A 15,233-nucleotide genomic window follows, 5' to 3' on the forward strand; every position below is an offset into this window, starting at 1 on the left:
GACAGTATTTCTTTTTGCTTAAAAAATCTGTAATGGCCCTGGCCGGTTTGGTTCAGCGGTTAGAGCGTCAGCCCGCGGACCAGAGAGACCCGGGTTCGGTTCCCGCTAAGGGCACGTACCTAGGTTGCAGTTTGTCCCTGCCCCAGGTGGGGTCACGTAGGTGGTAACTACTCAATGTGTCTCTCTCACATGGATGTTTCTCTCTCTTTCTTCCTCCCTCTCTCCCTCCCTCTCTATCGGAAGATGAATGCAAAAATGTCCCTGGGTGAGGATTAAAAAAAAATCTGTAATGTCACAGTGATTAAGAAGGCTGTTATTTTTTTAAAACCACACACAAAAAAAAGTGTTAGCAGGGATGTGCACTGCTGTGGAAACAGTTTGGAGACTCCCCAAAAGTGAAACATAGAATTACCATATGATCCAGCAACTGCACTTCTGGGTACAGACCCAAAAGAATTGGAAGCAGGAACTCAAACAGGTCTCTGTTTACCCACGTTAACAGCAGCATCACTCGAAGAGCCTAAATGTGAGGCAACCCAACTGTCCCCTGGCAGATGAGTGATGAACACGATGTGGTATACACACACTTTCAAGGGATATTATTATTCAGCCTTAAAAGGGGAGCAACTGACATACTCTATGGCTTGGATGAGCCTTGACTGAACCTTGCAAGGTGAAATCAGCCACTCACAAAAAGGCAAATGCTATATGATTCCAATGATATGAGGTCCCTAAAGTAGTCAAATTCTTGGTGACAGGAAGTAGAATGGTGCTTGTCAGGGGTTGGGGTGGGGGAAATGGGAAGGTATTGTTCAGTGGGCAAGAATTTTCAGTTTGGGAAGACGACGAATGTTCTGGAGATGGATGGTGGTCATGAGTGCATGGCAGTGTGGATGTATGTAATGCCACTGTACTATACACTTAAAAATGATTAAATGATAAATTTTGTTATATATATTTTTCCACAATAAAAAAACCAAACATGCACACAAAAATCTATAATGCCTTCCCACTGGCCTCAGGACAAAGTCTAGAGATGTGACTGACAGTGCCCTGGAAGACGGTCCCAGCACACCTACCTCTTGAGCTACTCTCCCTTCCTCCAGGGCCTCGCCATACTGACCTGTGCTGGGGCTGGGCCCGCACTGCTCTGCACATCTTTGTACACACTGTGCCCGCTAACCACTAGACAACCGCCTCTCCAGTCGTCACTGCTGGTCACCTTCAGCCCCGTGTGTTCCTTTGTAGCATTTATCACAATATTGTAGCTGCCTGTTTGCTTTCTGTCTCCCTTCCTACTAGTATTAGCTCTCCGAAGGCAGAAACATGTCTCAACTTATTTAGAATTGCATCTTCGGTGCCTGGCACATACAAGTATTCAGTAAATTGTTGAGCATATAAATAAATAAATGTAGAAAATTGGAAAGTAATTCTGGAAGCACACATTTTAAAATAAAATAGGTAATACCCACAACTAGACACAAAACATTTCTTTGCAGGCATCTTTGAAAGAGTCTATGTCTTGTTACAAAGAGTTGATCAAAAGGCTCAAATTCCTGAGATAAAATTCTAAATATGAAAAATTTCTCCCAAAATACTCCATTTTTTCTTCTACAAATTTTTCTTGATGGACAAAAACGCATTTTACCCATTTGTTTTTTAATGCCATTCTGTTCGATTCAAAGTTGTATGTACACAGGTCTCTCATTCCTTCAAGATTCGGTCTTTGAGAGACACTAAGCCAAAGACTTGAAAATATTCACACACATGCCATATTGAACGAACGAGTTACTTGCCCACAGTTTTAACAGTCTGTGAAGTTTTTTAAAGGCAGGATCAGCTTCAAACTATAGAACCATCTATCTTTTCTCAGATTCTGCAACCAAAGAATTTATGATTCCAAAACATCAATGTCTAAGACCTTACAATTTCAACATCAACCACTCACACCAGCTAATTTAAAGTGGAGAGAGTCTAAAATGGGCCGTGCGACACAAGGTGTCTGGTGAAGTCCAAGCAATGGCTTTGGTGCCTGTTCTCAGAGCTCTGCAACCAAAGACTCGCATCTGAGATGGAAACTGTATCAGAAAATGTAGAAACAAACAGCAGAGGACTTCCTCCGACCCTGGCCCCTTGCCCCATCTTTCTCTTCCTCTCTTTTTAAGAGTCAAACCAGGCCATCTCAACGGCACCTAAAACCTTATAAAGGGGAAATAGATGTATTCCTTAGTCCTTGTCTGAATCTGATTCTTTTGTTATAAATTGATATCTAATTGACTGTATAACAGTATAGATATAATTGACCATATAAAAATATAGCATTATATTAGTTTCAGGCATATAACGTAATAAATCAATTATTTGTATAGATTGTGAAATAATCTCCACAGTAAGTCTAGTTAACATCTATTACCATACACAGTTATAAAAACTTTATTTATTTATTTATTTATTTATTTATTTTTGTGGTACGTGCCCCTAGCAGGAACCAAACCCGGGATTCTCTGGTCCGCAGGCCAACGCTCAACCGCTGAGCCAAACTGGCCAGGGCTATAAAAAGTTTTTCTCTTGTGATGAGAACTTTGAAGATCTATTCTTTTAGCAGCTCTCAAATATATAATACAGCATTATGATCTAGTATCACCATGCTGTGCATTACATCCCCAGGTCTTATTAATTTTATAACTTGAAGTTTGTACTGACTCCTTAATTAAAAGTGAATTGGCTACATGCATACACTGGACTATTCCTCAGCAATATAAAGGGAAGCCAGTACACACAGCCATTTGCCAAGTCTCAAGATGTTACGCTGAGTCAAAATTGCCAGACTCCAGTGAATACACACTATGACTCCACTCCCATGAGGCTTTAGAGCAGGCGAAACAAGTCTGTGGTCATCAGGACAGTTATGGCTTCGGGTGAAGACAGAAGTGACTAAGGACAGATGTCAGGGAACCTTCTGGGGTCACAGAAATGTTTCCCACTGAACCAAGGTGGGGGTTACACTAGTGTATCCATCTGTTGAACTGATCAAACTGCAGACTTAAGGTGCCAGCATCTCCCTGTATGCAAATTATGCTCTAATTTTTTAAAAAAGAGAATGCTTTCTTCTATCTTTTTAAAAACGTTTTATTACCTAAAAATGTAAAATCCTACTTGGTCTCTGTCAAGTATTCGGTGCCTTATGAAGCCAGTTACCAGGTGTGGCCCCAGTGCCCGGGGCTCAGCGAGCCCTTGGAGCAAACAGCAGACAGGCGCTGTGAGAAAACTGGGCCGAGGCGGCGGGGAGAGCCGGGGACGATGGAGAGGTCTCCAGTACTGCCCAGCCGACCATCTGCAAGGCCCTCACCAGAGACACGTCTGCTCTGCGAGGGGAGGAACCGTGGCTCCCGCCTGGTCTGCAGAGCACACAGGCGCCCGCCCCGGAAGGGAATTGTGAGACCAGCCCCACGAAGCACAAGGGGGCAGCTGGTTTCGTGCTTTTCTTCCCGCAGAGACTGAGCACTGTCCACCACAGAACATAAGACTCCTGTTTAGGCAGCCTCATCACATTTGATGAGAGAAATGACTGCTAGTAACACATGGTACTGAACTTCCAGACTCAAGGCAGGGACAGCTAGCAGACAGGGAGAAGGGAGGGAGGGTCTAACTGAATGAGAAGTCAATGGATAAAACAGATAAAATATCATTTCGTTTGCATTTTAGCAGGCTTTGCGCCAAACATGCATTCCCATCGATTTTCCTCCTCTGACCCATTTCTCTCCCTTTGCGGACATCAACACGCGCAGCCACGTGCACGAGGAATTAAGCACACTGACGGCTTGTAAAACTTTGGGGTCACTCACCTTACGCTGGCTACGTGCTGGTGCACGGGCTGGTGCTGGAAATGGTCAGGCCACGGGTGATGCAGGCAGAAGGGCGGAGAGGGCTGGAGACAGCACGCGGTCTGGTAAACGGGGGCGTGGTGCGGACACAGAGATGCGGGGTACTCGGCGTGGGGCTGCATGATGCAGCACGAGGCCAAAGCAGAAGGGGGCGCAGGGCCAGCCTCGGGGTGGCGCTCTTGGTGACTGTTGTGCGGCGACAGCGGATGATGGTATGGGCAAGGATGGCAGCACTGGGCCAACAGCTGAGCCGTTCTGTGGTTGTCTAAGGGCAGGAAGGATGCTTTGACTGTGCCATTCACTTGCAGGCACCCATTTGGACTCACTTTTGCTCTTGGTGCTTCTTTGGGTGTGAGCTGCTGGGCTGCAAGGTCTCCGTCACAGGGGGGCAGGGGGCTGGGGCTGGCTGTGCTGGCGGCGACACTGCCATTGCTCAGAACCACAAACTCGCTGCTCCCATTGCTCATGGCCATGCTCCAATTTCTTGACCCTAAGGAAGAGACAACACGAAATCCTCCAGTTAGAGTCAGGCAGGCAGATCTGTGGGAAAGACAGGAAAGATGCTTAAGGACAGCTCTTTGCAAACAAAGGTTCTTGCAGGAGTTTGAGACAGTTCCAGAGGCTGGCTGGTGCGACAGAGCCAGCCAACACCTCAGCCCTCCTGGTCTCTCCTCCCAGCTACTTCCGGCACCCTGAGAGCCCTCCTCTCTTCTTTTGACTCCCCCCTCCCCACTCGCTCCTTTCTTCCCTCCCTGTCCAGATGTGCAAGTCTTAGTTAAGAATTAGAACGTTGGGGGCGGGGGGGGGGGGGAGAGGAGGAGAGAAGATCAGTATTGTCCTCAACTTTTCACCAATACCATGCTTGGTGTGTCCTGACATTGGAGCAATGGGCAAAGCAAAGAGCCACTCTCAGGGCAATAAACTGCATAGGTTAAAATAATGTGAATAATCGTAAGAATGTCTTATAAAAATGTCAAGAAAATATGACTTTCCCTCAAAGTCATTCAGGTCCTAGAATAAGAATAAACAAAAGAAAATAAAAACTGATCAGCTCAGCATTGTAGCAACCAAGCTATCAGACACAAAAGTACTATCCCCTAAATCAATAAATAAAATGCTAAAAAAAAGTAATGAACACACATGCCACATAGGTCGCCGTGAACTGACTGTTTTCTAGGTTATATACTGCAATAGCCTTCATCGTTTGCAGGTGAGAAAAAAACTAGTGTGGATGGGATCTGCTTCAAATGAGATTTTTGTTCTTAATTTTTCCTTCCACCAAAGCGCCGATGTAAAACAATAAAGGAAAATAATGCTCGGATTACCAGTAGCATGTTTATGCCCAGTCACCAAATGAAAGCAAAAACAGACAACCTCCTCCCTCTCCCATCACCCACTCACCGCCCTCTGACCAACACACAAAATCTGGAAATTTGCAGTAAAAAAAAAACGGGTCATCAAAGGCTATGACTGGTCCATTTAACCTTACATGAAGGCCAACAAGAAAAAAAGCAATCCATGGTTTGGCTCGCTGACCCTTCTGAAATGGCATTCTTCTGAGTAGACAAAAGCTTCTGGAGCAACCTCTCTCCATCTCTCCCACTTTCTACAGACATGAGGTCCCAGAAGAACCATCTCTTCCCAGTCTGACTACATGCATGTTTCCACCCAAGAGAAAAACGACTCAAGAGGGGCATTTCTGAGCAGAACATGCCAGAACATACCCAACACAAAGCAATGATGGCTAAACATGTTATCCAACTAGGAGGAGGCAGGATGGGCAGCTGGTAGCCCCGACCCGACCGAGGGGCACTGACTCTACCCTTCCTTCCATCGTGTTCTTAATGTAACCACCTCAGCAAGATCTGCTCACTTCAGCTTCTGCTTACCGAAGGACAGAGCCTCCCTTTCAGTTGTTAACAAAGGAAAGAGCTGGGTGCAAATGCTCTGAAAACTAACACATAAACGCCACCTCAAAAGGCACTAGACTTTTTAAAAAGTTAATTGAAATGTAGGACGTTTATTAGTGGGCTTAAGGGGAAGCCGTCTAGATCACGTGAGCAGCAATGGTAGATGAGATCGGGGTAGTCGTTCCCTGAAGTGGAGACTCTCCGTACAAATACTGAAGGAACTGCTTTCTCTCGCCTCCACCCATGACCCAGGCTCCCGAGCCTTCGCTCCTGCCTCAGCCAAGGTGCCCCGCTGCTGGGTCTGCTGGGATGAGTGGGAAAATCAATGACTCCCTTTCCCCTTTCCATCGGGAGGACAGAAGGATGGCAGACTTTTTCTGGTTTGATGGTTTGGTTCTGCCAACCCAGGTTGGCTAATATCTCAGAGAGTCTATTCTTTTTTAAAATTATTTAATTCAATCAATCCTATTGACTCTAATCATAGCTGTTGGGTGAGTTATGCTAGTGAGAAGCATCTAACAACAAAATCCTTGAGGTTTTCAAGGAAAACTGGGCTCCACACAGCACCATCCGTCCATCGCCAACACCCACCGCGCGGGCATCCCCTGCGGACCCTGTCACCTCCTGGTTCCCTAGCTTGTAAGGGAATCTGCTTTTCCTCAGGAACAAAAATGACTTTTTTTGTCTTGGTAACCAGAGTTACAACTATCATTCCCTCTTATTTTTATTACAAATGCATCATTTTGTAGTGACATAAGAGTTAACAGATTTTTGCAGGCCAGCCAAGGGACTTAATCAACCATTTATGACATTTTCCCCCCACTGTGGTAAAATGTGGTTCAAATGCCAAATCACTGACTTACAAATGAGTTTCTGGAACAAAACCCGTTTCGTAACTCAGAGACTTCTGGCGGTGGGGTAGGGACCAGCGGACAGTAAAGAGTAACTTGAACTCCGACTTTGGCGTGTACGTGAAGTCAGTCACGTGAGCTTTCTGTGAGTGTGTCTTGACTCATAGGAGGAAAAAATCAAATTGACTTTATAAATAAGTTATGAATTATAAGTAAAAAAATCATAAAAAGCAAAACCAGGACAAAAGGGTCCTAAGAAATGTCCACAGGTTAAATTCAGTGGCTGTACTGGTGCAGGACTTCAGGGGACCAGGGGAACAGCGAAGTTGCCATCTGACCTCAGGATGACCCAAGGCCATACAGAGAAAGATCTTCTCTCTTGAGAACAGAGACAGATGAGAAAAAACATTGTGATCTGAGCCTCGGACAGAACAAGAAAGGAGATGAGACAGAGGAAGAGTCAACATCGTAAGAGAAGGAACTACTGTAGGAAATGTAATGCCCTATGATTATAAACGCAGTGATCATAGTATTTATGGTGGAGGCTTAAATTCAGTTTTGGAGCAAATAGAATGAACAATTTTAGAAGACAGCTACGTTAAAATCACCTGTTTTCCCCCGGGCTATGACACACAGTGACTGCCAGGAAATAAACGACCCTTGAGGTGTGACGGGCGCATGGCCAGACCCTCGCATGTATTTCCTGCCGTTCATGCATGTAATACGCCAACAGCAATACAGTCGAAGCCACCAATCCCACCCTCCCCATTTCTCCTTTCCTACTGACTGCTTTAGCAGTGTGGGGCTGTGAGGCTTTAGGCCATGGACCTTCTTTTGACTATATTTTAAAACTTAAGATTTTTTTCCCCTTGAGCCTCAGTTCTTCAAATGTGTAAGTTAGGATAATAACCGATGTCCATCTCGTTGGGTTACTATGAGAATGTAAAAATCTTTTGAAAACTATAATGGGTTATGTATCTATGGTGGAAGAGTTAGCATTATTGTTTCATTGAGTGAGAATATTAAAAAAATACAGAATAGTTTGAAAGCCAAAATGATGTCTTAAAATGGCAGCCGAGACATCTGTATCTTGAAAGAAATAGCCTGGGTAGGTCTGAGTTTGAAAGTTGAGAGCCTGGGTCAAGTTACTTGGACTCTTAGAGTCTCTAAGTCTTGGTTGTTCTTAGAGTTCAATTTGTTTGAAATGCAAATTGGTGCAACCCTCAAAGAGAGCAACGTAACACTACTAATCAAAACTGAAAATGCCCTCATCCTTGACCGGCGATTCTACTAGGCGGTTATCCTTTGGCATATTGGAACCATGTGTAAAGACGAATATATGGATAAAGTTGTTGACTGCACCACTGTCTGCACCAGTGAAAACTGGAAACAATCTAAATTCTCAATAGGAGAATTAAATCTGACATATCCATACACTGAGTATTCTGTACAATAAAAAAAGAATGAGTTGAATCAGGATTATTGCTTCGAAAAGAAGTCCAGAGTAGATCTTCGTGTGTAAATAAAACCCATCTGCAGAACAGCCTATATGGTATGAACCCATTTAGTTAAAAATGCAAGGAAGACACATACATGGTTGGAATGCATACAGGTAATTTCTGGGAGGACACAGAGACCATTACCATCGGTCCCTGCTGGAGAGCTGGGCCATCTGGAAGGGTGGAGAAGGCTTGCACATTTTACTCTCTCTACTGCTTGCAACCGTCACTATGAATGCATCTTCTATGTAGGATTTTAATAAAACAACACAAAGTTTCTAGCACTAATAATGAACAAAGGTAATTATTATTAATATGCAAAAACAGGCATAAACTTATTCTACCTTAAAGGATAGCTAGACGCCTCGTCACCGGATGTTTTTTAAAATGTTTATCTTCTGATATATATCTGCTCTCTTGCAGTAACACCCAACACAACATATCAAATCGCCGGAGAAAGCAGGGAAAGAAAAAGGAGGTAAGGAGCGAGAACAGATGAATACAAACTATTCAGAAAAATAATATTACCTTATCTCATAGCTTCCAAATTTTTGGAAACATAATTATTGTTTGTTGGACCAAAGCTATCTATAAACCAAAAGTAACGTGACTAGTTCTGTAAGCATTGAGCAGACAGAAGAGAGAAGAAATGTGTTACATTCCAATCATGCTGAAGTGTAGAGAGAAAAATCATCGGAGGTCCCACAGGATGAGAAAGGTCAAATAATTACATCCTACTCTGGTCTGGGACTCAGGAAACTCAACACCTATAAGATTTAAGGAAATCACCATGCTTTGAAGACAAAAAGTAGTATCTCACTGAAAATGCTATCATATAATCACAGGAGGGTCTGTTTGAATTATGAAAATTTTACTTGTGAACATATTGCATACCAAAATATGCTAATGACACACAATTTGCCCAAAGGATGAAGCTATTTAGGTGGTTCAACATGTAACAAAAAGTGTTATGAAAAGCTCAGAAGTAACTACTTGGAATTGGAAGTCAGAACTGCTGGGGTGGCCAGAAAACTCAAGTTAAAATCTAAATGTAATGTTGAAGAGGATACACAGTTCCCATTACCACAGTAACCATTTAGCAAAGCCATCCCTATCCCTAACAAACAGGGCTCCTCTGGCCTGAAGAAACGCCGCCTTCCTCCCATCAACAGTCATAACCGCACACCTCCCAGGTATTTCCAAACACTTTCCCAGCAGGATCTCTCCGGCTGATCCTCCTAATACTCAGAAAACAGGCGTGGCAGGCATCACCCCTCCATCTGCAGAAGAAAACCTGAGACACAGACAGTCTTAAATGGTCCCCTCAAAGCTCAAGGCCAAGGTCTGGAGGGCTTTCTGCTAAACTACATTCATAAGCTCCGATGATGTGCTTCTAGAGTAACCCCTTGCTTCATAGGGTTCAGAACACCAAAGTTAACAATCAGTGGCAAGACTGGATCACCAACAAGGTCCCGTGTTGTAGCCAATCATCTTTTCAGAAGAGGGATGCACCGACAGCACAATTTCACTGGATAAAATACACAACACTAACCCAGTGCTTCTCAGACATGAAGGACCACTTGGGGATGTCGTGAAGATGCATTTTCTATGCAGTCCATCTGGAGTGGGGCAGCCAGCTGCCAACAGCACGCCCACGCGGCTGGTCCCAGAACACCCTCCGTGCAGCAAGGCCCGACCACAAACTAGAGGGCAAGGCTGCAAGAGAATTAGGCCAAAGTAACGGCAAAACGATGCCCAGTGAGAGCAGAATGGATAAAACACGCCAGCGAAGGGCAACACTCGACAGAGAGATAAAGGCCCATTTTTCTGATTAAGACAGAGAAAAGTAACACATTTTAAGAACAGAGGTTCTGACAACCAAGCTTAATTCTGGCTTATTTGATAACTTGAACTGTTGTGTGCAATGAAATCTTAAATCTTCTTAGCACAACACACACAAGGATTGAAGGACCTGCCCGGTTAACTGGGTGAAATCATCCTTCTCTCTCAAGCGGTATTACATATTCAAAGATGGTGTAGAAAGATACCTGAAGTCTTTTTTCACATTCAGTATGAAGGCAGCTTGGGGAGTACTGTACCCATTATTTACCTGTTTTAATACAAAACAGTTCCTCTTAAAATTGCTTGATGTGTAGCCCAAAACGACAGTGTCATTTCTGATCACTGGTACTAAGCTAACTTATTAAGACTTAGTGCCAAGGCCACAGAATAAACAGCTTCTCTCCATGCACCAGAGAAACTGACAAATGCTCGGACGTTAGGCACCCCCTGGCCTGGGGCTACTGAAGACATTGGCCAGGTTTTGTCTCTAAGCACATATTTCCCCTCCAAGGACTATTAAAAATGTGTTTTTTTAAAACAACTCACTATGTGAAAATACTCTCTTTACAACGCTTCTATGAAGATATTGTGAAATCATTATTGAGAAAACTGAGGATCAAAAATATTAAAGTATAAGTAATCCCAGTCACATGGTTGAAACACTCTCAGACCAGTGTGTCTCTTCCACTATCTGGATGCTCTGGGCACTGCCAAGTTCAACTGCTTGTACAGGGTCACTGGAGGCTACTGATGTAGAATTCAGTCTGAAGGTCCACATGAAAAATAGCCTCTGAACTCAGTATTTCCCAAGATGGTTTTAAGAGGTACAATCCAGCACTTAAGAGTGTCAGAGACACGTCACTGAATGAAGAAGAGGTGCCATCCACCCATGCATCGTACACAGCAGGCAAAGGACTGCTCTTCATGGTCATGTAGCATTTAGCCTATTTCAAAATAATGTAATTGTGACCTGACAGCAACATCTGTATCTATAATCGGGCACTTTTAAGGAAGTAAAAAGAATGGTCTTAAATAAAGAAATATAATCTTCTCCTCTTCTGAGACAAATTAAACTCTCTTATTTTTCTTCGAGTTCATGAACTTTCTACCATTAAACTCTGCTCCAGTAAGAACACTTCTAAACATCTTCACTTAATCACCTATAAACATTTTATATGTTGCAAAGAACGATACAAAAATAAGGTATTATGGTTATTATTCCCCTTCAGCATAAGCCATTTTCCCAAAGACACAATGCTATGCATTTGAGAATCCATACTAGACCACTAAATGTACATTTCATAAGAACCTGCTAGGTATTAGCATGCTTTCCGTCACACAGTATGTTACAAAGAATCCGAAAGTAACGATGGCTCTGCTTTTACAATGAAAACGTACAGCTTGCCCTGGCCGGTTTGGCTCAGCGGTTGGAGCGTCCACCTGCGGTCTGGAGAGACCCGGGTTCGGTTCCCACTAAGGGCATGTACCTCGGTTGCAGTTTGTCCCCGGCCCTGGTTGGTCGTGCGGGTGGCAGCCACTCGATGTGTCCCTTTCACATCAATGTTTCCCTCTCTCTCTCTCCCTCTCTCTCCCTCCCACTCTATCTGTACAAAAAATGGAAAAATCTCCTCGAGTGAGGATAAAAAAAAAAAGAAAACATACAGCTTTCCCATTACATTTATATTATCAAGAGGGTAGACTAAACTTATGATAACAAACACCACCTCTGAAAAGGGAAATAGACCTTACACTTTTATATAACCTCTTTTAACATAAGATATATAGATAAAGAAACTATAAATGTTATATGTTCATTATTACCAAAAAAATGTTCATATTTGCAAAGAGCTTAATGATACAGAAAAAAAAAAAATTTAAATTGCCAGATAAAATCCTCACCCCCTTGATTTTCTGTAACAACAAAAATACAAATTAAACAACCTTGGGAAGATGTTAGAGTGCATGTGCCATAGCAAACCTGAAGACCCTGGGTTTAGGAAACATTCTTATTGTGGATACGAGTTAGGCTGTCAAAGCAGAGCCTGTTATACTGCACGGGAAGCGGTAGGAATTCCAGGTCTGTGGAAACATGGATCTCATTTCTCTCATTTATTTTATGTCCAATGTGCCTTTGGTGACAGGTCTATGTGGGAAGAGAAATGTGGGTATAAAATAAAGTTTATCTTTTATAGTCTGGGATGAATGATAGTCAATAACATCCTCTTTTTAGCATAAACACTATTTTCCTATATAGATATTTTAAGAGAGATCTTTTTTCCAAGTTCATCCATAAAAATTATCATTCCACAGCATCTTCACCACTTCTCCCCACACTTGGATGTTATATCCATAGCATCAATGCCCTTGGCAGGGGGGGGGGGGGGGGGGGGGACACAGAGAGAGAGAGAGAGAGAGAGGTTTCTTATATCTTTGAGTTTCTATTTCAGATGAAGTTAAATTCTATTTAAACTATTCTATTTTATTAATTCTATAAAGCTGCACTGGTTTCTATTGAATCCTAAGTCTAGAGACTTATGTTCATTTGCATAATTAAGAATATACAGCTCTGGCCAGTTCGGCTCACTGGTAGGAGTGTCAGCCCAAAGACCGAAAGGTAGAGGGTTCGATTCCCGACCAAGGGCACGTGCCTGGGTTACAAATTTGATTCACAGCCCCAATTGTGGTCATGTGGGATGCAACCAATTGATCCGTCACTCTCACATCGGTGTTTCTCTCTCTCTCCCTCCCTCCCTTCCACTTTAACTAAAAAAAAAAAAAAAAAAAAAATCAATGGAAAAATATCCTTGGGGAAGGATTAACAACAACAACAAAAATACAAAATAAAACTAGAGAAGTTTTCTATAATCAGAAATATCTATCAATAGTCATTCCAAAAGAATTCTAGAAAGCCCTCTGAAAAGTTAACTAACCCAAGACCAGCCAAGATACTCACTTAGAGTTGGCTGCAAATCTTGAAGGAAATGCAACAAATGTAATAAATATTCACAGAGTTCCGGGTCTATTACAGCTGTCTCAGCCCTTTCTGCTCGTTACAATCACTCCAGTAATAAATAAATAAAAAATTACAGACACAGGGCTCTGCCCCCCCCCCCAGGTTATGACGTCATTCATACTGCAATGTGGTGTGGGTACCAGCATTTTTTAAAATGCTCCCCAGGTGATTCTAATGTGTAACTAGGAGTGAGAGCCAATGACTTATACTTGATTAAATTAATGCTGATTGATGTATAAGAGCAAGGACTGCCACTCAAAATATTCAACATTCACTCTGGCTGCTTTGGCTCAGCTGTAAGAGCCTCGGCCCGCAGACCAAAGAGTCCGGAGTCGATCCAGTCAAGGGCACATACCTCAGTTGCAGTTCGGTCCCTGGCCCTCGTTGGGGTCATGCGGGAGGCAACCAGTCGATGTGTCTCTCACATCGATGTTTATCTCTCTCTCTCTCTCCCTCTCCCTGCTCCCACTCTATCTGAAGATAAATGGAAAAATATGCTCGGATGAGGATTAAAATACAAAATTCAACAAATAGTGCTTGAAATGAAGAATGGTGCTGTATACGCAAAAAAATTGGACCTAGTAGTTCATGTTAGATATGCTTTGTAGTATTTGGATTATCTTTACTTTTTTTTTCTTGTTACAGTGAAAAGTAGTTTCATCTGTAGTAGTTCTGAAGCTATAAGAGTAAGGATAAAGGTGCAGCAAAGAGGAACCCTTAATAAAACATGAGTTAGAGAGACAAGAGTGCAGAATTTATGTGAACACAAGTTGTGGTGGAAATATAAACAGATTGTCACTTAGCCTCAATCACTTAGAGGTCATCTGAATAAAGTTTAGGGTATTGCCAATTCATCCGATGAGTTTATTTAACCCTCAAGAAAAAATACTTCCCCAACCCCTGCCAATCTACAAAACAAATGAAGCTCCTCTATTAAAAGAGCATGTTTCCTAAAGTTTAATGCAGAAAAAGCAAGATAGAAAAGACAAACATTTTTACTGCATGTTAAACATCTTAAACGTTCTAGTTCTAGGATCAGGCCGCCTCCAGACTCCAGACCCGCTATCTGGCCTTACATCCCCCCCAGTAAGAATTACAAGATGCTTTGGTAATAAACAGGCCCCTCAAGACACGTTAGCGCTATCATGAGGCCACACTATTTCATCTCAAGCTATCTTGGCTCAACTGAAATCACAGGACAGGCGAGTTTATAATTGAGCAACCTTACTGTATCACCACAGCTCTTTCTCAGAAACGGGACCAGAGCATCGAGCTTCATCAACGCTGCGGAACAGATCACAAGGGTGTCTGAAGTCACCACGGAGGTTTGTTACTTCACACATCTCAAAACCTCCACGCTTAGCAGCTCGGAGGAAAAACCCACCATGGAGGTCAACCAAATTAAGAAAATGCTACCCCCGCATACTGTTGAGGTAAAAGAACGTGAGAGAATTTTCATGATGTCTTCCCTGAAGTCAGAAATTGAGATCAGGCACCATAAAGGCCCTGAAGTTGTTTGGCTGAGATGGCAAGGCGTTGTTGTTTTAATACTGCACTTGGAATTGTCTCAGCTCTTCCCACAAACGCTAAGTATCTGCTGCCGCCAGGCTCCACTCCCTGCTGTTTGGGGAAGTTTCAGAAACAGCAAATCAGATTCCTGGAGCAGCTGCCCAGATGGGGTCTTACCAGCAGGGCTCACCAGACATCCCCAAGGGCTCCTTCCGTCTACTGAGCGACTTGGGAAGACTTGGGACACGGCTCTCCAAGTTTTTGTATGAAACTATCAGAAACATGCTTTACTTAAAGATCTGAGATTTGAGGAAGCTTGAGAAAACATCTTGTCTTACTCAAATTGGGTCAATAAATGAACTTAGTAAGGGCCTGAGTATACTTTTCCGAAATCTTTATTTATTCCTTACTGAAATGATCACTATAAGTGCTTATGATTTCTGCTATTTACTTTCTTGTAGATAGCAGATGCACTGAAATTATATTTACTGTTCATGTGGGATTCTTGTTTGCTCACAAAGGTAATTAAATTATAGCTCTCAGTTACATAGGTGAATGTCCTTATTTAGGCATCATGGAATAAGCACCTACAGTGTTTGCTCCCTGTGAATAGTTTTCTTGCAATCTAATACATGAGTCTGTAATAAGTGCGCCTGATTAATAGAGATTAGGATGATAGAGAAATAGAAATTAAGATAGAGAGAACAAAGGCACCTCTCTCCCAA

General features: G+C 42.8%; 1 protein-coding gene across 2 annotated transcripts in view; it reads right to left on the bottom strand.

The window, feature by feature from the left end:
* The window catches only part of DISP1 (dispatched RND transporter family member 1), a 138,094-nt gene that overhangs the window by 46,146 nt on the left and 76,715 nt on the right, over window positions 1-15,233 (bottom strand). For both annotated transcript variants that reach the window (XM_036277614.1, XM_036277615.1), the window contains one exon: window positions 3,846-4,374. In XM_036277614.1, coding sequence (XP_036133507.1) covers window positions 3,846-4,374 — 529 coding nt within the window. The remainder of the gene's footprint in view (window positions 1-3,845; window positions 4,375-15,233) is intronic.

Source organism: Molossus molossus, unplaced genomic scaffold (genome assembly GCF_014108415.1).
Source record: "Molossus molossus isolate mMolMol1 unplaced genomic scaffold, mMolMol1.p scaffold_m16_p_23, whole genome shotgun sequence".
Classification (NCBI taxonomy): Eukaryota; Metazoa; Chordata; class Mammalia; order Chiroptera; family Molossidae; genus Molossus; species Molossus molossus.